General features: G+C 37.5%; 2 protein-coding genes across 2 annotated transcripts; one reads left to right on the top strand and one right to left on the bottom strand.

Moving 5' to 3' along the window:
* Nucleotides 1-233: 233 nt before the first annotated feature.
* Nucleotides 234-12,877, bottom strand: LOC112573590 (glutathione peroxidase-like). The gene is made up of 6 exons (XM_025254099.1): nucleotides 12,724-12,877; nucleotides 8,006-8,100; nucleotides 3,599-3,746; nucleotides 3,223-3,371; nucleotides 2,430-2,514; nucleotides 234-2,114 (listed from the first exon to the last, which is right to left on the bottom strand). The coding sequence occupies exons 1-6, from the start codon at nucleotides 12,814-12,816 to the stop codon at nucleotides 2,082-2,084; spliced, it is 603 nt and encodes a 200-aa protein (XP_025109884.1). The 5' UTR covers nucleotides 12,817-12,877; the 3' UTR covers nucleotides 234-2,081.
* Nucleotides 12,878-12,965: 88 nt separating this feature from the next.
* LOC112573589 (DNA-directed RNA polymerases I, II, and III subunit RPABC1-like) lies at nucleotides 12,966-19,693 on the top strand. Its single transcript, XM_025254098.1, has 8 exons — nucleotides 12,966-13,125; nucleotides 14,476-14,564; nucleotides 14,810-14,871; nucleotides 15,348-15,487; nucleotides 17,239-17,319; nucleotides 17,520-17,578; nucleotides 17,973-18,051; nucleotides 19,444-19,693. Exons 1-8 carry the CDS (start codon nucleotides 13,069-13,071, stop codon nucleotides 19,507-19,509), a joined length of 633 nt encoding a protein of 210 aa, XP_025109883.1. The 5' UTR covers nucleotides 12,966-13,068; the 3' UTR covers nucleotides 19,510-19,693.
* Nucleotides 19,694-26,694: the final 7,001 nt, after the last annotated feature.

Here is a 26,694-nt window from a genome sequence, read left to right as displayed (position 1 = left end):
AAACACTACCGGTTTATTTCACGGTGAGGTCTCTAATATTTAAAAAAAAAAAGGTTAAATTAGTGGATCAAGTTTTTTTAAAAGATGGTGAAAATCAAAGTCTCTATACAATGGTGACCAGAAAATGAAGGAACAATGGTTGCCCATGTAAAATACCTTTGTCAAAGTCATTATCAGAAGTCATTATGGATACTTCCAGAGCTCTGAACATGAACACAAACACAAACAACAGACATGTCTGCATCTTCATTTTAATGATTCTTTGAACTACAATAATCACAACTAATTTACTTGACAACATATTATGCCTCCTGAGAAGCAGCACAACATCTGAATAACTTTTAACACTTTAAAAAAAAGGCTGTGTAAGGAGATTGTGCTAAGAAACTGAGTGAGGCAATCCTAATTTAGATTCATATTCATTGCATTATAGATTTCAAACAATGTGAATTTTTTTTTCGAAGTGCAGCATTTAGACAAATGAAGGTGGGACCAGGACATGTTTGTCACTTTAATGGTACTGTGATCCAAAGCTTCATCTACTTCATAATTTGATACACAATTTCAAAATGAGGGAAAAACAAAGGCATCTGGAGAACAGTATACACTGCTTTAAGGATTTCTGATTGTGGCTTTACCTGTCTGGGGTACTGATGCCTTACCACCCATCCAGTTGCTTCAGTGTTTGTGTAACCATCCTTTCTGTGTCTAAACATCCAACAGAATTCAATGCTCCTTTCCTTTCTCAGACCCCACTGGAATTCTCTGCTCCTTTTCTTTCTCCCGCCCCATTGAAATTCACTGCTCCTTTCTCTTCTATGTCTATTTTCTAATCCTACCTCAAAACCCATCTCATTACAAAATATCTTGCATAATCAAGAGTACTTTTCCATTTACTCCTCAGTTCTTTATGTGTAAACTATGTTTAGGTTTTGTCATGGCATTAGAATACATACTTTCATATAGTTGACCATCATTTCGTTTGTAGACTTTATGAGCAGTACACTGAGCATGCATCCATATGGGGATATGCAGTTTAAAAATTCAATCATCAATATTAATAATAAACTTTTCTGTTTATTTTACAGGAAGTATTTTGCATGATTTTAACTCATTAAATATGGGTAGATCAATACAACTGAGTTGTAGCTATGAAGACATTTGTGTTCACGGTTGTAAACTGTATATGGAGAGCTAAGTATTTTGTTGATCTCATTCAGCTCGTTGTCGTTACCAATCTCTCTGGTGAATTCCACTTAATATGTCTTTTGTTCTGCTAATTATTAACCAGCAAATACTTGATTTCATCTGTCTTACCACAAAGAAGCACACATTATTAATGTGCTGGAAAAAAATGATAGACTGATGGAGTGATCATTCTACTAAATCCAATGATATAAAAAGAGCTATAAAAAGGCTATGGAATGGTCATGCTGACTAAAATCTGTCATTCAGCTATTACAGTTAAAAAAAGAGATAACTTCCTTATCAGGCAGCATATTCATGGCCCAAGAAAGATGACAGATTCTTGCATGATTTATGATAAAAAGATCGGATTATCAATGTATCAGTTACAAAAAGGCAAAATATGCAGTGGAAAAGCCACATGATATGCAGAAAAAGTATTTAAAACCAGAGGCATGATATGCCATCACACCAGTTGTATCACATAATGATCATTTCTTTGTGCACAGTTTAGGGTTGTCATTAATACCAGTCAACCATTAAGCCTGACTAACAGAAAAGAAGAAAAAATGAGGTGAAGAAAAAAAAAAAAACTACAGTCACAGTGAGTAAAGAATTGCATCATTTCATTTTCTTGACATATAATCTCACATTCAATTTAAGAAAGAGAGCACTATCTTTTTTGGAAATGTAAATGAGAAAGTTGGTGAGATGTCAAACAGGAACCAACCCTTTCCCAAACAACCAGATGCAACTTGCACATGTTGCAATCAGATTCGTCCCCCCAAATGGGTTTTTGGGTCGAGTCATCAAAGAATCTGTTGTGAGGAAGAAGATAGTCTGTGTGACATGCAGCAGCTTTCCAGTCTTCTTCAATCCAGTCAACTTGTTACTTGCTAAAAAAGCTTCAGCAAATCCTTCTCAATGTCCTGAACAAAGAAACAAATATCTTCATTGAACTGTTTGCAACAATTCTGTACATTTTAGACTTGTTCAGCAAATATTTGATGGCACATGGGGTGTTTGTCTGTGTGCCCATGTATAAGTGCATATGTACCTGTATATATGGGTTATGTGCATGCACAAATGTGCATTTGATGAGGAGGACACACAGTGATTCTGGCACCTAGTTTTGGGTCTAAATCTTCAAAAGTAAGAACTCACACCACTTTCTGTCTTAAGAAAGATATAAACTTGGGACTATTTCAGAAGAGAAAAAAAAATAAAATGGCTAAAACACTCACAAATGGTTCAGTCTGGGGACTGTATCTATTGACAGGCTGTCCATTCTTGTCCACCAAGAACTTGCTGAAATTCCACTTTATAAAACTGCAAACAGAAGACAACTATAATAAATCTTTAATTCTTTTTTACCTTTCTTTAATTTTCTATAAATCTCCTCCTACATGTATATATAAACTGGAACATAACAAAAAGGAATGTACTTGTGTGTGTCTGCGTGTGCCATTTCATCATTCCTTTCTTCCTCAAAATGAAAACAAAGTGCAAATGTTTGTATAAAAACATTATAAATCTACACAAACTTCTAGACTTTATTTCACATGTGCAATTTACTTATTTCTAAAAATAGTTTTAAGATCTACCAGAACAAAATTTATTTCAACCAGAATAAAATTTATTTCAACAACTTGACTATATTATACAAAAGATAGAGTACCATCTCCCTCTATTCTTAAGATACAGGCCAACAAACATCACTATTCACAGAAACAAACTTAAAATCCCAAGATGCCACAGAAGCGATTTTTTAATATGGTTCCAGAACTACTTTGTCTGTATCGTTGATGATGATGATATGGGTATCTATGTACTTCTAGATCTCGGGCTGTACGCATGTTGTTGTGGGTATCTGCATTTCTAGATCTAAGGATTTGTTATTTCTACTTGAGGATGTTTGTTGGCTAGTGTCTAATGAACAGATTAGGATTATTCCCTCATATAATTTGTCAAACCAGTCACTTGAACTAAATGGTGCATATTTACAAGAATTCTTCAATAAAAAAAAAAGGCACTTACTCTCCTAAAGTTCCTTTTTGTTTCTTTTTAAGGTATTTGAAGAGTGGATGAGCTTTGTCGCCATTTACTTCAATCTTGGCAAATAAGTCAAACTGCGCCCCATACTTCTCTGTGACATACTTTTTGATCTGGTCCTCGGGCCATGGCTCCTGCAATCATACACAGATGCTGAATCTGTGGCCTGGCTTGAGCTATTCTGTTTGCCAGCCTAAAAAAAAACCCCTGTTACACTCATTATCTCTGATCCATAAAATGCTAGCAAAGTATTTCTGTGTAGGTCTCTAATTTGTCTAAAGAGCTTCTAACCCTTCAACCTTGGATATCTTCCTCTTGCCACTAGCATTAACAGTGTCAACTACAAGAAGCCACAGCTGACCTGTCCTCCAAACTGGTTGCAGGGAAAGGCAAGGATGCGAAGGCCCTTCTCCTCAGCGTACTTGGTGTGCAAAGCCTGTAGCTGAGTGTAGTTCTTATCTGTGAGGCCTCATTTGCAAGCGACATTGACGATTAGACAAACGTGCCCCCTACAACAAGAAAGGATAATCATTCATAATCTATGAAGTAGCAATATATTTACTATCATCCTAGCAACACATTACACTGCTTCATTTAATATTTATAAGTGCATAATCATGTTCATTGAGAAGCATGCTCTCATCTCTGGATATAAGACATGGACAGCATATGACGAACCAAAGGATGGATAACAGTACTGACAAGTAATAAAAGACAAATGCAGAAAACACAAAGAGGAATCGGGTAACAAACAGTAATGACTGACAGCGTGTTTTGTGAATCTGAGGGAGATGAGCAGGCAGACTAGTCAAACAAACAAAACAAAAAAAAAAGGGAGAAAGGGTTAGTAGACTTAAATGTTAGCTTTACAATATGGAAACTACAAATCACAACAAAATGACTCAGCTACTGCCCCAACAATCATGAAAAGATTATCTTTCAATGCTAGCCAAAGGAAAAAAACAAACCGAGAATGCTTGTTGTCAGGTACTGCATTCAGCAGATGCTGCCAGTACATAATGAAAACAAAGAAATAAATGGCTACACTTATGCGCATCTAACCACTGTCATTAGCAATCATTCTACAATCCAAAACTTGGTCACATCCATGAAATTACACTGGTTCCAAGTGACTACATTAACACAATATGGAGGCCAGGAGTACTTGATTTAGTAATAATAATACAAAATGTGCAATTTACGTAGTGCAGAATCAAATAAAATGGTTCAATGCTGAAAACAAAGATGGGAGTGGGGGAATACAGAGCCAGCAACCAAGGTTATATCATGGCAAGACAGCAAGCCTTGTAAAGATGCCACATGCAGAGAAAGAACCTAAGACAGCCAACCAGCACTATATTGGTGACAGCAGGCTGTTAACACAAAAAGATAGGAAACAATCAGAGCGAAATACAAAAGACAGTGGAAGATAAATAAAAGACAAGAAGGAGAAGGCGATATCATGGCAGATTAATCAAGAGATAAATGGAGGGTGAGGGGGGAATGAGAGAATGGGTTAGTGGCATTAAGTGGACTGTGTTTAATAATAATTGCTTGTTTAGGAGTTGTGCTCATAGAACAATGTCTCCAATGCATGTTTAAATGACTCAATAGCGGGTAAGTGGCAGACACATGTATAAAATGGAAGGAAATAACCATAGCTTATTGTTGACAGGAGTTGATAGTGTACACTGGTCAGGTGAAGAGTGACATTTTCTGGTTGGCATGTAGGGGATGATAAGTTTGCCAAATAGGCAGGACATATTTTAATAATATGAAAGCTGAATACAGACAACCTGTACTAAATGTGAACACAAACGTGCAGCCAGTGCAAAGATCCAGAAGAGTGAGAAGGTCTCGTTTCTTTGCTTTAAGCACAAGATATGCAGCAGACTTCTAAAACGTTTTGAAGTTTGTGAATGAGGCATGTAGGGCAACCCAAGAGTAAGGAATTGTAGTAATCAACATTATACTGCAATTTTTGCTTTGTGATCATCTGGACATTCTCCTAAAGATTTGATCAAAATTTCTGATTATTGACCTCTTCTGCTCTAGTCACATGACTTTCCAATCTGTAGATGTCCATCAACTTCTTGGCCTAATAAAGTCCTCCAGCAAAAAGAAAGACCTGATATTTCCATGAACTTCACAAAGAGAGCCCAGGAAATTTGTCTGTGTTGTGTTTTGTGTTTGTAATGTTGAGGAGCCTGACTGACTGGGATACCACACTATAAAAGCTTACATCATTACATCAACTGAGAACTCATGTTTCTAGTAATTATATAGCATAATGCATTTCCCCACATGGATGCAAGCTCAATATGCTATACAAGATCTCGCCAATATTACCATTACACTTAGTAGAGGAATATGCCATAGAATTTCACTTTATTGTTAACACATGCTTTGTTTGCTGGTTTTTCTGTCTTGTTAATGTCTCTTGATGTGCCCCTCTCCGACTGTATACTGAAATATATTGGACTGTGTCCATTAAATGTGTAATGAACATTTTACGTCTTACTTTGTGTATTAGCCTTTGTCTTGTAGAGCGCATTGAACCTTCTGTTAAAGAAGGAAATCTCACAGCTAGAAATCCCCTAACCCTAACCCTCTCTTTGTCTGACAACTGTCTCCTAACTATTCCTGTCACCAGAACAGCATATGGCCACAGGATTTTTAGTTACTTTGCAGGGAAACAATGGAACTCTCTCCCTTTCCATATTCACCACCTTCCCACTATTGAATCCTTTAAATGTGCACTGACAACACACCTCTTCCTTGAACATATATAACACTAGTCCACACAATGCTAGTACTTTTTCCTCACCCTTCCGCTTATTGCTACTTTCCTGCTGGTCTTCCTTTTGCAAAATCACGATACTCTCAGTCCTTTTGTTACTTGGTTTCTCTTTGTGTTTTCTGTATTTGTCATTATTCATAATTGATACCGTTATTTATTTTTTTGTCGTTCATATATTTTTTGTTTTTCTGTCCATCATATGGTGCATATGTGTTGTTCTTAAGCGTTAAGAGCATGCTCCTTCGGAGTGTGAGCATGAACTACACAAATTTTGCATTTATTATTCTTATTGGTAGTCCCAGTCATGGATCGATTTTGTCGTTTCATGCATTAGAGCAGTGGTTCTCAAAGTGTGGTCCGCGGACCACTAATGGTCCGCGGGCATAAGTCAGGTGGTCCGAGGCTGACAGTCGTCATATGTCAGCAAAGTAATGTTTAAAGTGATGCATTCCTCGCATTAACATTTTAATTACAAATAACGAGGTATACTTAGTTTTATGTCAACTTATTACTATACTACTGTCACAAAAGGACATTAAGTTTTGAATTGTAATGAAACTAATGCGGCAATTTAAATTTGAAATTCATAGTACAGACTGATTTTTAGGCCTTGGTGGTCCGCCATATTTTTTACTTAGGCCTTGGTGGTCCGCTATAGCTTTTACTTAAGTAAAGTGGTCCGCGGTCCGGAAAACTTTGAGAACCACTGCATTAGAGAGTGTCTGTTTTTATCGTCACTCAATTAGTTTTGCAATTCTATCAGCAGTGAGTCTATTTAGAGATTTGGGACAGACAGCTGCATGTCATCAGCACATGAGTGGTGACGAGTGTGGCTGAATGTATGACGACAGTGGCTTTAATAATAATAATCAGATTTATAAAATGCATTTCCAGTGTTGATACGAGCTCAACCTGTTGAGCATGAAAAACTGTTTTTCTTTTATTTCCCATAAGGTACTATCACAATTCTGGTCTTTTTTCACACCCTTCCCTGCACATCTTCCTTTGGCAGTATCATATTCAAATCAATCAAATCAAATCAAATTAGACTTTATTGTCTTTCGAGGAGACCCAAGACAGAAATTTTTCTTTTGCTCACATATACATACATACTCATACAGACATTTAATGCATACATAATAACTACTATCTGTCCATCGCCACCAAGACATGCAGGAAAAAACAAATGCCTTCTTAGAAACAGCTGGAAACCTTGGCTTGAAGGTCAGTGCAAGGAAAACGAAAAGTATGAGAGTGAACGCCAGAGTCCAAGACAGCGTCAAACTAAATGGAGAAGAGATTGAGGAAGTTGACAGTTTCACATATCTTGGGTCCAAAATTCTCAGGTCTTGTGTTTTGGTTCCTCTTTGTGTTTTCTGTATTTGTTTTTATTCATTAGTACTTTTGTTTATTCTTTCATAGTTCTTAATTATGTTATTTGTTTTCCTGTTCCTCATATAACTGTCCATGTCTTGTTCTTAGACGATAAAAGCATGCTCCTTAAGAGTTTTACAAATTTTGCCTTTATTATTATTATGAACACTCTGAAATTTGTGCACTTAATTTGATTTCACAGAGTTGTGGGTCAATGGTCAATGGTACTGTTGTTTATCCTTCCATCCTTCGTATCTTGTCCACGTCTTGTTCTTCTCTCAAGAGCTAAGAGCACGCTCCTTACAATCATGAGTATGTACTGAATACATCATGTATTTATTAATATTATATCTTATTCTGTTTTCTCCCATGCAGCAACTGACACTTAACGTCCTTCTCGCTTTTATGTCAGATGTTCTGCTTATGACCGAATCATGGTCAGTAAACCATTTTCTCTATCGTCCTTGAAAACCACTCACTAAACGATCCTCTTCCTTCTCTGCCAGCTCTTAGAACTCAGAAAGTGGGTCAGCAGCATGTACTATGCACTCACAGATTCACACAGGTAATCATGACATGCATATATTGACTTACTTGTATTTCTCAAGAGATACTTCATTTCCATCAATGTCTTTTGCGTTGAACTCGTAAATTGAACTGGCATTTTTCCATGATTCACCACCAGCTGCCTAAAAGGAATTTTATTTTAAAAAAAATTAAATCTAAGTAATAAGCCTGTAATTAACATATAATTATTGGCCCATTGTGGACTCAGTCACTTATAATATATCAATCACAAAATAAATGGTGTACTTCTGTTTATTTCTGTTAACAGTGCTTAGTACACCATATAATCTTGAAAGGAAAGAACATTCACACCACCATTTGTTGTCAAAATGTCACAAAACTGCATTAATTTTTCAACATGTTTTTCTCATGACACATTATGTGCATCAATTACAAACTTTTCCTTAAAAAAAATAAGCGCAAGTAACAGACTATAATGACCCACAAAAAATTCAAATAAGTGTCCCTTTATAATATCCAATAATCTGAATAGCAGCCAGAACCAGCCAAAAAAGATCCACTATAGCCAGTTCTTAAATTTTTTTTTTTTGCTTCTGTGGCTTTTGACAAGATCACTGTTTGGCACTTCCTACCTAGGTTCACAAATTCCAGATTGCACAAACTATAACCTAATCCCAGTGCAGCTGCTTTATGTTCAAAGACTATGAATAAGCAATAATTGGTATAGGTGTCTTCATCTTGCCTGCATTTTTATAAAATTCTTGACACCATATTCTATAAAGAAATATTTCATAATCTTATGTGGTGGTTAAGAAATTTCAATTTTCCCCATTTTAGACTCCCCCTCTCCCTCCTCCTTTGGCATGCCACACAAAATATAATATTAGTCAAACGGAGATTCAGGTGGTTATCAGGTTTTTGTTAAACACTTTGTTTCTAACTTTGGCTTCTGTGTCTCCTAACACTGCTCAGATTTTTTGTCTGGGGGTATGTAAAACAATTGAGATTTTTAGTGTGTACCATAATTTTATAGTAATTATAATAAGGTGTACACGCTAAAAAACAAGTAGTATTTGTCCCCTGACTGGTATAAACTGATGAATGGTTATGTTGGTCCACCAGTACTGGTTTTGCATTTTATGTAGGATATTCAAAACAGCCTCCTCAGGCACTTGTTCTCAAACTGCTCTTTGCATTGGAAAGCAGTGTCCATGTCTCACATCCATGCAGTAGGATGGGAACTATGAGGGACAAGTACAGTCTGCCCCACTGGTGTTGCTCTAGGTCAAGGGTGAGTTCTTTCACCTTGCTGCACTGATGTGATGTGCAGATGTTTTGCATATCAATGAAAGTCCCTTCTCTCAGCCTTATTAGTTATTTGGTTCCAGTAGCACAATTTTTGCTGTCCCCTTCCTGGAACTTGCCAATGGGCCTTCACCGATCTGGCACGACATTTTCTTTCCACGTTCTACCCACGTCCTATCTCTAGGCTTATACACTTGGTGGCACTCATCTTTTCTACAAGCGAGACCATGGCAAAAATCTTTCAACCCATGGGTCCTCTTGGTCGCTAATACAGTCAAATCTCCCTACTATGCCACCTACCGGGACCGAGCAAAAGTTGCATAGTAGAGAGGGTTCGTAAAAACGGCTTTATTTGTTCAAGTTACCCGTCAGTCCAAAGCAGGAGTGGGCAATTAATTTTCCCAAGGGGCCGCATGAGAAATTGGGATGGTTTTAGAGGGCCGGACTAATATAGTTAACTCAGTTTTACCTAATACTGTATGTATAGTATATATATACTGGCGGGACAGCCGGTCAAAGACAGGAGGCCTTTGCCCAGGTCTGGTCCAAAGCTCTCAAGAATCGTCGGCTTCGCTCGCTGTCTCCTCTCATTCTCCCCCTCACCTCTTCATCCTCCACCCTCCAACCACATCCACGCACCTGCATCCTGTCGTAGTCGATCCCCTCACACCTTCCCTCTGTCACCTGGCTGTCACCCGCCAGCGACCACCCACACCCCACATTGCCAGCCTCCACCCTCCCTTGTGCGTGCTATGTTCCATCCCTAACTGCGATGTCCCACACTACCATACAGTATAATAATCGAGCACTGCGCGGAATTTTACACTTGTGTCTTTAACAATCACAAAAAAGTGGCATAGTAGCGAGAGTAGGGGTGGCATAGTAAATTTTTTTTACATTTAATTTATAGTCGGGACAGCAAAAGTGGCATAATACGTGGCATAGATAGTAGGGAGATTTGACTGTAGATGGGTTCTAAGCCATGGACAATGCTTTTATCACAGAAAGCCTTCACTCTATGATGTGTTACAATTTGATGGAGGGGTTTATTCTCTTAGTATTTATTCTTTCCAACATTACCTAAAAGGCAGTAGGGCTATTAACCCATGAATGTAGATGGCACAGTTCTTGCAAAACAAATCTATGACCCAGGGACCCCTAGACCCTGCAACCATTGAGGCACACAGTAATTTGCAGGAAAAGTAACCTGCTCATATCTAGTTTTACCCTGTGACATGCAATATTCAAACCATCTTTCCCAATGAGAACTAGTTTTTTGGTAAGAATCCCTAAACCACTCAGCCATCAAGGTACACAGGTGTGCTCGCCCTGCTTCAACAGTAACAATAATTGAAAACATATGGCAAATGACTGGTAATATGGAAAATCAAACACCAAGAAGAAAACTAAAGCAAAATTCTACATCCAACAACAAAGCAAAGTCAGGCACGCAGGACAGCATATTAAACAATGTGATCAAGTAAATGTAGAAGAAACAAAAAAAACATTATGAAAGATATTTTCAGAACAAGTGCACTTTCAATGCACACTTTAATGCCTCTAGAGCAGTGATGTCCAACCTTTTTCAGCCTGCGGGCCATATCCATTTCGGACAGCCGTGTCGCGGGCCACTTCACCGCAAAAATACAAAAAAGAAAAAAAAAAACAGAACAGATACCATTTTTATTAGAAGCAAGTTGTACTTACCATTAATTATGTAGTAATTAGTGGGATATTTGAAGTTGTCTTGTTAAAATAAAAGTTAGAAATTGTCTTAAAATACATTTTAATCGAGGTACCCCAAGGTGATCCGTCCTGATTTCCACAGGAAAATGACGAAATTCAAACGCTGTTTCGGTATTGCTTTCTTATCAGAACCCCATTGTTTTATACCTTGCTAGAAAGCCCGGAGTCTGTATTTTCAATCTCTTTAACGACTGATTCAAATATTAACCAATCAAAAGATCACTAATCCCCTGTGGAATGCGGCGTCCCTCGTTTTCAAACACTGGTTTCCTGCCAAGACGAAAATCAAGAATGAAACCCATCGAAAGATTGACAGACGCCCCTACGTGGGGATAAGTACGTCTTCTTCCCTTTTTTCGTTTCTTTTTTTTCTTCTTAGGTTTTCTTTATTACTAACATGCCGATTTCCTGTACTGTGGGAAGAAGCTTCGCGGGCCAGACGGCACAGCTTCGCGGGCCGGATATGGCCCGCGGGCCGTAGGTTGGGTATCCCTGCTCTAGAGGCTTTACTGGGTTAATTTGAAACAAAAGGGGGCTTCACAATATTAACGCATCTTATGTGGCACATGCAAGTCAGGTATCTAACTGTTTCTGACTGCAGGCATTCAAACATCTGACAGGATTTACATTTTGACATGAGTTTGCAAAATTTTTTTTAAATAGGTTACTTTTTGTCAAATGGAAAAAAGTGGCAACTCAACATTTAGCAGAATTATATACCTATATTTGTTTATAGATATGACATTTAGCAGAATTATATAACTATATTTGCTTATAAATATAGAACCCATTCACAGCCATAGCCTTTCATTAATCATGCACAGCCCATGCAGTTCCTGACTGAGCTAAGCACCACAGTGTGTTTTAAGATGGCAAAACCTCAATAGATCCTGACAAGGGCAAGGGCATCATGGTGGTCACCAGTGAATGACGGTAATAATGCATCTTATAAGTCAACCCTGAAGGAAGTCTGAGTGCATTATAGCCGTATAAATAATAATAATAGCATTTCTATAGCGCATTTCCCTTCTGGAAGCAAGCTCAATGTGCTTTGACATGAACAATCAGTTTCATACTGTCACACACACACACCCTTGCACACACGCATGCACCAAAAGACGCCTACACAAAACACACTAGGCGCTGAGTAACGAGGTCGCACACAGGAGAGGTCGGATTAGAGTTCTGGGGAAACGATCTTTGCTCGAATAATGTGGTCATCCAGTTTCTGTCCCTAGCCCAGACAGTAATACGGTTCTTCTTGTGAATAATAAAAAGAATGGACTGAACAAAATGTGATTTATGTAATGCCATAATGGTCCTACCTGCACTCTCGAGGCAGCTTTCATACACCGACACTCGTTCTAACTCGGGACAGTCATTGTGAAAATTATATTTTTCACAATTGTACTCCAATTTGTATCCCCGTTAACGACTACAAATAATCGAAATCTAAAGTAAACACTAATTTTCCAGACAATAAAGAATGTTTATGAAATACAAAACGACAAAATATATATTGCTATAAGTGAACAGTATTTAGCATAAACCTGCCAAGTCATCCCTCGATCATTCCGATCATGTACGTACCACCTTCGAACTTTCATCTACATCTTTTGCGCAGTTAGCTCTATGACCATACCATGAACTACTGCGATTTTCTAGTAATGTGTTTGTTTTATCTCACACACACTATTAGACACACCTTTCAGTGTTCTCCAAAAGACACTTACCATACTTGATATGCTGAAAGCAGACGTTCCCAGGCCGAGTGTCAGGGCAGCCGTACTAACAACCATTGACCCTTTTCTCATCAGTGTCAACATCTTTGCTGCAAAGCTAGATTACTTGTAAGTGACGTAGAATAATTTATTATATTTCATATTTTATTTTTAATCAAAGGTCAATGAAATTATCAGTCATCGACAATAGTTGTATCTAATTATTTTCTTCACAAATTGCGAAACTAGCATTACGTTTTGCTCTACTTCATCCAACTTCCGGTCAACGTACTTTTCAGCGGGACCTCAGACTCATCTTATTACTATTTTTTTGTCATTTTTCCTTTTGTTTTTACCATGGATGACGAACAAGAAACTTACAAACTGTGGAGAATCAGAAAGACAATTATGCAGGTATCTACTTTGTTTATGTTTCACATTTTATGTCATAATACAAATTAAAACTGTGTATGACTGCATCATTACAGTCTAGTCTCTTGATAAACACAACGAAAACCTATTACCACTTTCTCTCCGCTTCATAACTGGCAAAGTTATTAGATCATCTAATTAAAATAGACAGTTGCAACTCTTTTCTAGCTGGCTGTCCACAGCTCCTTATTCACAAACTTCAGAAAGTCCAGAACTCAGCTTCTCATCTTGTTTTTCGGACTCACAACTTTAAAAGCGCAGTCGGACCTCGATAAGTCGAACTCCATGGGACCCGAAAAAAAATTTGACTTACGGAGTTTTCGAGTTAGGGAAAATGGCGTAACAGGCGAAGGTTAATCAAGGACAATGTTTTTTCCGGCTTAATTACTGTATTATAACCGTTTATTATATCGTTTTATACGGATGCATGCAGTACAGTACTGTACTATCGAACAGTACAATCAAACAGCTTACCTTTAGAGAAAAAAAAGTCTGTTAAATTCGTTTGGCGTCGATGTGCCGACGCATCTCGCTCCAAAATCTCCTAGTCTTTCTTGAGACAGTTTGGAACAGTTTGAGACATAGTTGTTCTGGTTGGTGATGACTCAAAACTCGTTAGTAGAGGTTGGAAGCCAAAAAATCTTCGAGTTAAGGAGATCTAAAATACATTGGTCTTATGGAATTTGGCCGGGAACTAACAATTAATTCAATATAGGGAGGTTTTCGACTTAGGGAAGGTCGACTTATCGAGGTCTGACTGCATATGTCACACCACTTCTTCACTCTCTTCACTGGCTACCAATTTAATCTAGAATAAACTACAAGCTTTCAACTCTGTCCTTTTTTTGTTTTTGATGGCTCCTCCCCTCTCTCTGAAATCTTGTCTGTCCACACTCCTGCTCGAAACCATCGCTTCATATCAGACTCCAGCACTCTGCCTATCCCTCCCACAAAGCTAAGCAATGTAACTCTTTTCTGTGTCACATTTGCCACTCTTGACTCGAAGGCTACATTCAAACATTCTCTAAAAACATATTCGTTTTCTAAATACTATCTGTGAATTACTATCCTAAACTACTTTTGCAGTATATTGTCTGTCATGTGAACCATTATGTAACTACTCCATATCTAGACTGTTTACAGTCCTTATCCTTCATACCCTTATCTATTGCATTACATTATAGTCTTGTGCTTTATCTTTATGCTGTTCAGTGTGTCTATATATATATATATCTCACCATCCTTTGTTACCTAATGTCCATTTATCATCAAACTACTTTCATTGTTATTGTCGCAGTTGATTATTACTTAACTACTTTCATTGTTATGCAGCTGTGCCATGACCGGCACTACCTTGTTGCTCAGGATGAACTGGATCAAACACTTGAACAGTTCAAAGCACAGTATGGTGATAAACCAAGGTATGAGAATGAAATATTAGAAACAGGAACTTATTTTTATATTTTCATAAAAAAATTAATTAGTGATCATCTCTTATATAGAATTACTCTTTTTATGTTACTTTTAGTTCATATCTGCAATTCTGAGCTTTTTTAAAAAATTGTAATGACTAAGTATATATTTACTAGCATTAAAGAAATATTATATTACTGGGTATTAGAAAATTGCAGTCATATCCTTTAATGAGGTACCTCATTTGTTGCAGCGAGAACCATCCGAGTCGTAAAGACCTCATTGTCTTGGTAGCCCATAATGATGACCCTACAGGTTGGTGCTTGGCCATACAGATTCTGATAAATTTGTTCAATGAGCTCCATGTTACAGTGTTAACTGTTCACAGTTTTACATCAGAGCTGCATACAATTGAAGCATTCAGATCAGTTACTGGAGCACACCCTTTGAGATGAAATAATTATGATACAGCTTTCAAGTTGTATATATTTGCAGTGTATTTGTGAAAAAAGAAGATATTTTTTTTTTTAATTTAGTGGTTGCAGCTTATATACAGGTGTGCTCAATTGACTGAAATTTAGGATATATAAGTCACTGGCTTAACTACAAGTCCTATCTACCTATCTTGTATGAAGATCTTTTTGCTAAAAGAACAGAAGACTTAATAAACCATTTATTTTTTTAAATACTTATAACTTTGCCATATTTTGCTGTTTTGGATGTAAGTTAGGTTGTTACATTTTTTCCATGTCATGTAATGGAGTGGTTTTTTGTTTGGTTTTTTCTTTCAGACATGATGTTTGTGTTCTTTCCTGAAGAACCTAAGGTGGGCATCAAGACAATTAAAACCTACTGTACAAGAATGCAAGAAGATAACATTCACCGTGCCATCATTGTTGTGCAGACAGGCATGACACCTTCTGCCAAACAGGTGGGTGCTGACATGTTAAGGGTTAAGGGTTACTATGTTTCTGTAGAATGGGTCTGCAGTTTAGCGATGTCCATATGTACTGAATAGTAACAAATCAGTTGAGTTATACTTAACAATGGAATTAAACAACAAATTATGTCAATTATGCTTTTAGGGGACAGTAGACACTATTTTTAGCATTTTTGTATATTTTTAGATAATACTTAACAGAATTACTTGAAATTTGACTTACAGTATATAACTACTTAAAGATAATACCTTAGTCAGTTTTGAACATACTTCTTTTCTGAGTTAAATAATTTGTGATTTTGTTTAAAAATATTGTGACATAATATACACAACTTGGGACTGCAATAAACGTATAAGCATCATAAATGTGAAGATAGGCATAAATGCAGTTTGATGGTATATGGTTATTTAGAGAAAAAAAAAAATTTATTTCTGCATTCCAAAATTGCTTTTCATTTCTATTTTTATGATAACAGTGTTAATCGTTGGTTCTTGGTAAAATTTCATATCAGTGATGGAGAACCTGTGAAAATGCAGAAATCCTAAAAAGCGTTTTTAGGAGGTTTTTATGTGTAATGTCCCCTTAAGTGTGGACAAAATTTTATCAAGAAGACTTTGCAAAAATATTTAGTACTGGTATTAGGAATATAGCTAAAGAGGCTACTGAAAAATGCACTGAAATTTCAAACTTTTGTCCAGAAAAAGGCATTAAGTGTGTGGAAAGCCAAAGATAAAGGTTCCATAATATGGTGCTTATTGAGACCATGAATTTTAACAGCTGACAGCAATGAGGGTACAGCAAGTGAAAGGCAAAGTTCCTTTAGTTGTCTCATAGTCGTGTATAGGTGGATTGCTGTCTGTCTGCTAAGACCAATGCTTAGCCTCTTGCAAAGTGATCCAATGAGTCTCGGCAAGCCTAAACAAAGAATGTGAATAAACCGGAAGCTTTGTCGTCTCATGCCTAGTTTTAACAGTTAACTGGGAAAAAATCGCCAGCCAGCAGTCCAGAGATATTAGTTCGTGGTTGTCTTTTACTGATACATCATACATGTCACTGCTAAATCGCATTACACTTGTATGCATGGGCATGCTGATAGCCACAAGAGGAGTAGTGTATTTCTGTGCAGGGACTGATACTCTACCAAATCCTGAAAATGAATAATTAGCAAGATGCCATAAGGCAGGCATAGTAATTAATACTTTTGGGCATCTACCAATAAAAGCACCAAGTACAACTAGGGAAGATTCTGAAATCTTCAATTTTATATTTAGAACCAGATACATAAGACCCATGCTGTCTTGATAAGTGTGAAAATGTGTGTAAAGGAAATTTGTTGGAAATTATTTCACATCTTAGGTTATTTTGGTTGAATTAACTCAGAAAAGGGACCTGGCACACAAACAAGTTTGTGATTTCTGACTTTCAGTATCTGGCTTACACATGAAGTTGTGACATCATCACACAAAGTAGTTCTGACTATGAATAACCTAGTGATTATTGGCCCCAAATCCACCTTGAACCAGCAACCTGCTGCTCACAAGTTAATCATAAGGCTGCAGACATTGCATGGGGCTATCATTTAGTTTTCAGTGCATAACTGTTCCTCACATAGTGATCTGTTTGTGTCTGACTCTCTTTATATTTTTGGTAGATTTTATTGCCTGTTATCTTAAATACAGCTCCACTGCCGGACTGGGAAACAGATTAATGAATCTTCCCTGTGATGTTTCTTCCTGTTTAGGCGCTGGTGGAGATGGCACCGAAGTACATCCTGGAGCAGTTCCTGGAGACAGAGCTTCTTATCAACATAACAGAACATATGGTAGTATTATATGCTATACATCTACTGTTTTTATTAATACTTCTAACTGTCTGTGGAGAAAACAAATCTATAAGAAATGCTTTCCAGTGTTCTGGCAACATCTCATTGAGAAAAAAGGGGGTGGGGATAATCATGACCATTGCATACAGTTTCCAGAATATAAAGTAGATCTCCTGAAGTTGACACTTTTCTGATGACAGTTGGTACCGGAGCATGTAGTTATGACACCTGAAGAGAAAGCAGAGCTTCTGGCCAGATAGTATCCTTGAAGAACTGTTGTGTGTCATTGACATGTCAATATATAAGAATACTCTCTTATTCTGTAAATTCTCTAGTCCATTGTTCCATTTATTAACATGTTCCTAATATTCTAACTGTTTTGCCTTGCATGTGGAGGTGGAGACTGGGGAGACATTTGATGATTCATATTTTTAATTATTTTTAAATACAAAAACATTATAACTTGATCAAAATTGAATCTAATTAATAATTTTCTTTCTTTGGTAATATTATTTAATGCATGTCATAAAATAAAAACAGTTGGGCGAAGAGTTTGAAATGAGGAGAAATGGTCATTTATGTTTGGCATTGCCCTGGCTGTTTTTAACCCTGATATCAGTGTGATGTCTTAGTGTCTTTAACCCTGATATCAGTAAACTGAAGGAGTCCCAGCTACCCAGAATACAGCAAGGAGATCCCGTATCACGCTACCTTGGTCTTAAGAGGGGACAGGTAAAAATAAGCATCTACCTCAAGTGTAGTGTGTGCCACCTATAAAGTTGCATTGTTTTTAAACAAAAGGGATCTTGGGGCCAGAGGCAGATATTTCTTTAAATTAGCAAGGTTTTAGACCAACCAATAATGTCTTTCGTTGCAAATTTAGGAGATTAGAAACTCCAGTTAGCTACATTCTTCCACATTCTGTAGGCATAAAATATTGAAGGCAGGTGGATTTAAAGAATTGTAAAAAATGGAGACGGCATGCATGGATGCATATGATTGGAGCAGATAGCATACATGGATACATACAAATGCTTGGTTTCAGTAGGTATGTATTTTGTGCACCACTCACAAACTGTAATATCAACACTCATATAGTGCTGCACGGCAGGCTTGTTCATTTATTAAGTGCTTCATCACTACTGCTTAATGAGATTTAAAAAATCACAACAGCATGCAAGTATCACATATGGCAGTTAAAGTTATTTCATGTTTTTAACAAAGAGAAACATATTGCACTTTGTTTTAAACTCTATTTGGAAACAACAATGGCAATGTGAATTGAGCATACACAGGTCACTACCACTCAGGGAAATGCACTTTACAAATTGTATTATTTTTAATTTTGTGATGTAGTATCATTTTTAATCATATTTTCTAAACCACTTTCCTTAGCATCTAAACAAATGCAAAACATCCTTTGGTTCTGATAAGAGACTATATAGGCTACTAAGCTACTCTTTAATCAAGAACCATGGCAAGTTACATTCTTTCTTTGCAGACATTTATTTTTTCGTTTGCTAAAAAGCAGTGTAAGAAAGTTTGTTTTAAACAGCAATAAGCACTCTGCAAGTAGCAATATAGACATTTGTTGGCATATTTCTTTCTATTTAACTTCAATCATCAACAACAGATGACATTATACTGTGCAAACTGACTAATGGTACAGTCAGCTCAATTTTGTAAATCCTGCAAATATTGCAGAAATAGCCAGAACATTATTTCAAATCCATCTGTCTTTTCTAGTTAGGCTTATATCAAAAGAGTAGCAGCAGCATTCACTTTATGCTAGACAGCTATTCTGTTTTATTACATGGTAAGCCTTGTAAGGAAAAGTAATAGTCTGCCAGAATTGGTTAAGTTTTGTGGCAAAATGGATTCTACCTCACAGAAATCTCTTGTTTTAATATGCACATTCAGTTCATTTTTAACAAGAAATTTGAAGAGAGAGAAATCAGTCAGCAGCTTGATTCTTAATGTTCCTTGTGGCATTGTGATTCTTATTGTCATTGATATGACTTGTGGGCTTTCCTTCCTTTTTTTGTGTTTATTAAAGAGTATTTAGTGGAAGTTTTCAAATGTTAAAGTGACTTCAATAATTTGTTTAAAATGTTTGCTTTGCAGGTCGTTAAAATTATTCGACCCAGTGAAACAGCAGGTAGATATGTGAGCTACCGGCTGGTTGTGTGAGATTTTCCAAAGACTAAGGGCGAGACATTTGTGTGCAAGCACGTTGAGACTAAGCAGATGATTGACTGGACTACCTGGATGCATGCCTGTTGCAGACCTGGCTGTGAAGAATGGCTGACATGTAAAGGAGTATGAATAGCTGTTGTAAGAAATGATATTTGGAATAAAAGCTGTGAAACTAGAACAGTTGTTCCTATTTAAATGTCAGATGCAAGTTGGGCTTTTTTGTGGCCCCACTATTTCCAATTTTCTGCTCCTCTCTCCTCAAACTGTGTCTACATTTAAAGGTTTTAAGTCTGGCCTCAAAACCCACCTCTTTAAGAAATATCTTTCTTAATCATTTGAAGTCTTCCACATCTTAGTTTTTTTTAAATGAAGATTCATTTATATTTGCCACAGCGTCTATAGTTTTTCATGGATTGCACATTGAGCTTTTTTCCACACGGGAGAAAAAAAAAGTGATTATTATTATATGTTATGTATCATTTCCACTCAAAATGTGTTTTTAAAAGACGTATTACATGCAGCCATCTAAAACATGTAGATTCAGTTCAAGGAGGCTGTCCTGTTTCATACTCTTTGGTAAAGAAATTAAATGGCCCCTTTTTCATGACGTGGAAGGTACTCTTGCCATTCTATTCTTTCTTGGTGAGAAAGGCATTATAGATCATAAGTACTTTCTCCACCTGCTCTATTCTCCCTTGCCGTAGATCTGAGCATGAGTGAGTACATGGTGGGGATTAACAGGTTATAGATAATGATAATAAATGCAAAGTTTATACAGTTCATACTCGCATTCGTAAGGAGCATGCTTTTAGCGCTTAAGAACAAGAACGAGACACGGGCAACATACGAGGGACAAGAACAAAGGTGCGCGACAGACATTTCATGTTTATTTAATTTTTGATTCCACTATTGGCACCAAGAGCCTTTATTCAAGAGAAACAGATGTTTGATGGCGGTATTTTGTCAGTGGTGACCTTGCTTTATGCATGCCGCTATAGTGTAGTAGTCGGTATCATACTGAAGTCAGAAGAGTGTGGATACTAGGAGTTAGTGCTCGCTGGGACAGCTGGCGACTCCTACCATGCTGACATGCACGTGCCGTCAAAATCTTGTTCCTTGCATCAGTGTGATTTTAGTTTGTTTTTTGACAGAATTGATCGGATAACTAGGTCACATGACCATGTTGGTAATAGTTTTTCCTTTCAAGCTTACATTCCTTGTAGGTCAGCTGTTTTATACACCAGTGAGAATTGGCTGTCCTTAGTTCAGCTCTCATCCCGGGCACGCTGTTCTTTCTCTGCACGTGGCATCTGTATTGCTGGGCCATGATATACCTCTTATAGTTGCTGGTTCGGCGTAAGAGGACAATACAGTATACACACCCCCTCCCTCTTATGTACATTGTTTTTAAGTATGCGATTTGTTTTCAGCTGCGATTTATACAATGTAATTTACATTGAACGGAAATTTATTTACAGCTTAAATTCGACCAACATAACGCATATGAACACTGCTGTGGACGAGGTCGCTCGCGCCAGCGCGGGAACCTGAGTCAGCAGTCTGTGAGAAGTTAGGTTCGTGGCTTTTCTAAAGCATGTTACTCATCAGTACTGAAGCATGCAATTCATTCACCAATACCAATCGAATGTCGATAGTGCTGCTGTAGCATTTTGAAATTTTTCAAATAGCGCTCACAATCCAGAGAAGAAATGTAAAAATAGAAATCAGTCCGCTTACCTGCAGAATGCCAGAGTATTTCACGTGGTCTCTGGTGGTGCTGTCTGCGGCCTTCAGGACTACAGTTCACAAGCAACTTTTCCCCACCTTAGGCTAGTGGGGACGATCCAGCTATTATGCCACCATATGCTCGACCTACGTCTGGCAAATAAAGTGGTTAACATGTATTTAACCTCATTCACATATTTTATCCCGACCTACCGTCCTCTAAAAACAAACTTTTGATAGTAGCATATTCTCGTAGTCAGAGGGGACTGACTTTGATATAGCCACTTTGCAATTTGTGCGTGTTCAAACTTAAAGTGTTTTACACTTTGTAAACACTTTACACTTCTATTAACTGCTGCGTCAACTTCTCGCTACCTATAAGCAGTTGGGGCCATCTACAGAGTTTGTTAAGTAAACGATTTCTGGTGCTAGTCATGCTGACAGAAATTGTGTTCTAGAAAGATGTTAGCATCTACTTGTAACTGTCGGCAGTCTTCCTTCGTCCTCTCATTGATAACGATGTATATATATTCTGCAGAGATTCTGGATTTTTCAATGTTTTTTAGCGACTGTACCCCCCAAAAGGGTGAAAGTATGTCCATGGGTACCTGTACCTGGTACACCTCGCGCGTAAGTTCGCGCATGAAAGTACTTATTTTCATATTGAAACAATAATTATTTATGTCGCTGCGTACCCTTGCCGCACCCCTAGAGGTAAGCCTACCACCGGTTGAGAACACGGTGTCGAAGTGTCAAAATATCGCACAAGCCTTCGGGTACAATGCAAGCGTTTCAACTGAGGCAAAGCGAGTTTGATGAGCTATAAATGTATTCTGAGAACACAAGTTGAAAATGTTTGCCCTTGCCCAATAGGAGAACAGTGAATTGACAGCCAGCATGAAGTAAAAATTAAAAAAAAAAACCCTTGGTAATGCTGAAAAAAAAATCAAATCAAGTGCGAAAGTTGGCAAACTGCGGCCATTATTACTGTTAAGAGGGCTGTTTTCGTTTTACGCGAATTTTTAAATTAAGTGCAATCCCTCTGGAACTCATCACTCACGCAAATCGCGAGTCGCCTGTACTTTGGCACATCTTCGTTTGGCACCTCCCTTCACTTGCCGCCATGATTAAGAAAGAATGTAGATGGTTCGACTGTTGTTGATCTGACAGTACAGCCTACAATATATTGCGCGTGATGGTCGGTGAGAGTCAACACTTGAAAAAAGTGTTTCACACAATGCGTGCTTGGGTGAGCCGCCTAGCTAGACCACTAGCATCGTTGCCACCCCGATACCCACATTACCTCGATGATCTTAATAACCCCGATGACCTTAGTAAATCCGATGATGAGCTACGTATATTCTGGCAAAGTCCAGTGATGGTGTGTCAGCTTCGTCACCAATGATTACTCAACCTTCATAGCACCTGTGGCCTTTCGCTGTCTGCAGGAAAGCTACGCACGAGAGAGAGAGAGAAAGGGAGGAGAGATAAAGAAGAAACATGGCAAGATATGAAAGTACCCGGAAATAGAAGAGAGGATAAAGAAGAGACAGAATATTGGCATTAACAAGCCCGAGAAACATTCAGAGGAAAGTTTGGGACTCCCTCTCGCATACACAAAAACAAGAAAGGTAAAATGCACTGAGCCAAAATGATGTTGGCAGGAAAACAAAGCTTGCTGGACGTCAGACAAGACTTCCATCGTCTCTGGAAACTGTCAAGGTCTGGCGGAATCGAGTAGTTAACACTCGGTCGAAGCCGGCGCGAGTCTAAACAGCCACGTAGCCAATCAGTTCGGTTCTGATCTCGCGAAAGTTACACATCAATCAAGAGGAGGTGGACGCGGGACATTCATGAAAACCCCGATGACCCCTACACATCCGAGATACACAAGGCGCCCACTGTGACTAAACCTCAATGGACTGAAAGGGACTAGGTGACCTTTTGCCACATGTCTCCTTGCAGGGTCCTGTGCAATACAATAAACCTCGTTGAGGATGAAAAGGAACATGCCGAACGCAACTTATTCTTCCAAGGAATCAAACTCGCGAAAAAAATATCTTTGGGAGGAAGATGACAGAATATGGGAATGGAACAACGACTGTCTAGGGAGTTTAGAAGACTACGTCGGATTCCAGGACGAACGAGGTTATGGGGATTTGGGAAATGCAAGAGATGATAGTCGACGAATGCAGCAATGTTCTAATATCTGTTCACCAAGGCCGATAGAGCATAGGATAGTCTGTGTGGATGAACTCTGATCTGCTAGTGGGTTAATCAGCCCTGATCTTCTGTTATTGGGTCCACTATTACTGTTTTCCTACTACCGAATTTGCGACTACTTTCAAGAGTCGAGAATTCTTCACGGTTGTTGACGGTACAAATGAACAACAACTACTGGGATTAATGTATTAGTTCATCTTTTCCTTGTTTGAACTGATTTCACCCAAACCCAGACCGTCTCACGCAAATTATATTCTCAAGTTTGCCAACACTCGCTTTTCCTAGATTATCACCGAGTGGACAAACTCTCCCGTTGTATCCCTCTCATCCGGCCAAGCTCTCAAAAACGAGATTTTGGCCAAGCTTTTAAAATATCTCACTCGAGTGGTCACATGCTGTCCCGAGGCCGTCACACTATACTAGTTAGGCCTTCTCACGGTCACACTACCCAGCCTGCAAGAACTCTTGGGTTCCTCATGGGACCTCTTCGGGAAGAAAGTTGGGTCCCTCTCGGGTTTTGGAGGCGGGACCCTAAGGGGACCTCTTAGGAATTCCCACGGGTTCCATGTTTTCCCACGAAAGACCCACCCACCTTCCCACCGATCACCCATGAGAAGTCGTGTTTTCCCATCAAATTCCCCACTCCCACCTTGCTGCATCCCTCACCCTTTCTCACTTTTACTTACACTGGTACACAGGCTTGCACACCATGAAGAAAACATTCAACAGCTTTTCAAAATCTCGTTTCCTCACAACCCATAATAGTAGGCAAGAGATATCATTAAACAATTTTATTATTTACAACAAAAACTATTTTAACAGTTTACATTATTTAAAGCATTAAAGTTGTTTTTGAACATAAGCATTCATCCAATTATTTACATAAAAATTAGAGTCAGTAATTTTTTACCCCATGAAAGTTATTTTGAAATAATTATTTATAACATAAAGTCAAACAATTTACATAAAAAGACAGAAAAATATGACACCAAAAATCGATCCATGAGTGGTGGAATCCCTGTAGAAGAAAAGAAAAAAGTTACAATGTATTTACACATTTTGATTTTTGCTGTGTAAGTAGAACTAACCTCTCACATAGATGAAGCTTAACTCTTTCTTTATGCACTCAACACAGGTGGCCGCTCACTTGTTATGCAGTATTCACATTGGGCTGATGCATTGTTGTAATTTTGTTTAGGCCTATACAGCTCGTGGTTTAAAGAAAAACTTAATAAATAAGATAGTTTAGGCCTTTATGAATACAATTATCTCCCTTACATGATGAAGGACGTATGTTTGAACGAAAGTCTCGCCGATATTCTATACTGGTGTCCAGACACTTAATCCCCAGACACTTAATCCCCAACGCTTCAACCTTAAAATGAAATTTTAACTATAAAAATTATGAAGCCAGCGAAAAATTTAATTGCAATTCAAATAATTATTTTCATATAAACATCACAATAAGTTTTACAATTAAAATACTTTAACTAATGTTGTAGATGTTCAAATGACGTTGAAGTTAATAGCATGATTTAAATATTATTAATGTATTTCAATATTTATTTTAATTGTAAAACTTATTGTGATGTTTATATGAAGATAATTATTTGAATTTCAATTAAATTTTTCGCCGGCTTCATAATTTTTATAGTTAAAATTCATTTTAAGGATGAAGCGTTGGGGATGAAGTGTCTGGGGATTAAGTGACTGGAACCTTCTACACTACCTGTCCTTTTCGATGGTACACATTGTGAACATCATGCATCTGAAACGTCGAATAACAAAAGAAGAACATCCAGAGGATATTCCTGCTTCAGATGAAGGAGAATTTCTGGCCACGAATGGTGCAAAAATGGTTTTCATCTGCTCCCGAATTTTTTGTTTGAAATGTGTAAAAAAAAAACATTTTCAAACTTCACATAAATATACCTAATTTTGGTTGGATTATCATAAAAGTGAGTTCACAAGCAAGATTACGGTAAAATTGTTTCCACTTCTACACATTTTGATCTGTCATAATCAATTTAAATTGCTGTTCTATCTGTTTAGTTATTTTTTTAATAATTTTTTGAAAAAGGGTAAATTTCATGCGTACAGGGGGGTTTGACCGCCTTTAGCCTTGTGTAAAGAAAGAGTTAAAGCTTTCATAAATCTACTAATTACTAGTGAGATTACAAGAACTTGAACAAGAGTCGAATAAAAAGATTTTTAAACGGTAATGTCTTGATGGCCATTTGTGTGTATAAGAAGTTTTGGATAATATCTGAAAGTAACCAATTAATCTTTAGTACAAAAAGTAAAGTAAATAGGCCTACTGAATAAATCCACGAAGAATAAAACAATGCTCACATTAATAATTTTAACATGACAAAACTCATTTTGTAATTCCACTCACCATTAGATGGATCACCCTTCGAATCATTCCTCAATCCATGTCTCTTGGACTGCAGCTGTGCACAAATAGAAATTGTAAGGTAGACTTAAATGCTATTGTACACAATAATAAATTTGTAAATGTAGAGAAAATAATACTTAGATTCACTATTTTTAAAAATTTGTTCGGAAACCTTGTCCTTTTAAGTTTCATATTGACGTACACCTCAAAGAAATCAAAACCAAACAAAAACTACGCACCAATTAATATACTTCCCAGCTGAAGTGACTGGAAACTTTTTCCCATTTGGTTCCACTGAGCCAACTCTGAAGAAAGCAGCCGTTTTAAAATTCTCCGTGCACGAGAGGTGCTGAACCTGTTAAAAAAAATCTGTAGTTGTTTCCACCATGTAAAATACTACAATACAAATGCAAAATAAATTAATTCACTGGATTGGGGTAAGTTTAAGATATAATGCTGAACCCTACTCACTGATGAGGGATCAATGTTGCATGATGAATATAGCTACAAACCAGACCCAGTCTCTTAAATAAACCCTAGTGGGACTTTAGAGAAAATAATGGCATTAAGTGACTCAAATCACCAAGTTAATTAAGAGTTTAATCAAAGCTATTCTTTATGAAAGTAAAACAATTTAGTGGTCATAGCTAATAGACACACAGACTGCTCATTTTGACACCATGAAAAGCAAGTGACAGAATTATTTTATAAATAAAATCTATGCATATAAAATACTACATTATTTTGTACTTCATAAAATGTGTATTATTTGTTAATACAAATATTACACTGACCACACATTCTTGTCAGGAGAGTTAACCTGTAAGCCGATG

This window comes from Pomacea canaliculata, linkage group LG10 (genome assembly GCF_003073045.1).
Source record: "Pomacea canaliculata isolate SZHN2017 linkage group LG10, ASM307304v1, whole genome shotgun sequence".
NCBI lineage: Eukaryota > Metazoa > Mollusca > Gastropoda > Architaenioglossa > Ampullariidae > Pomacea > Pomacea canaliculata.
Note: the sequence above shows the minus strand (reverse complement) of the source record. Positions and strands in the feature narration are given on the sequence as shown.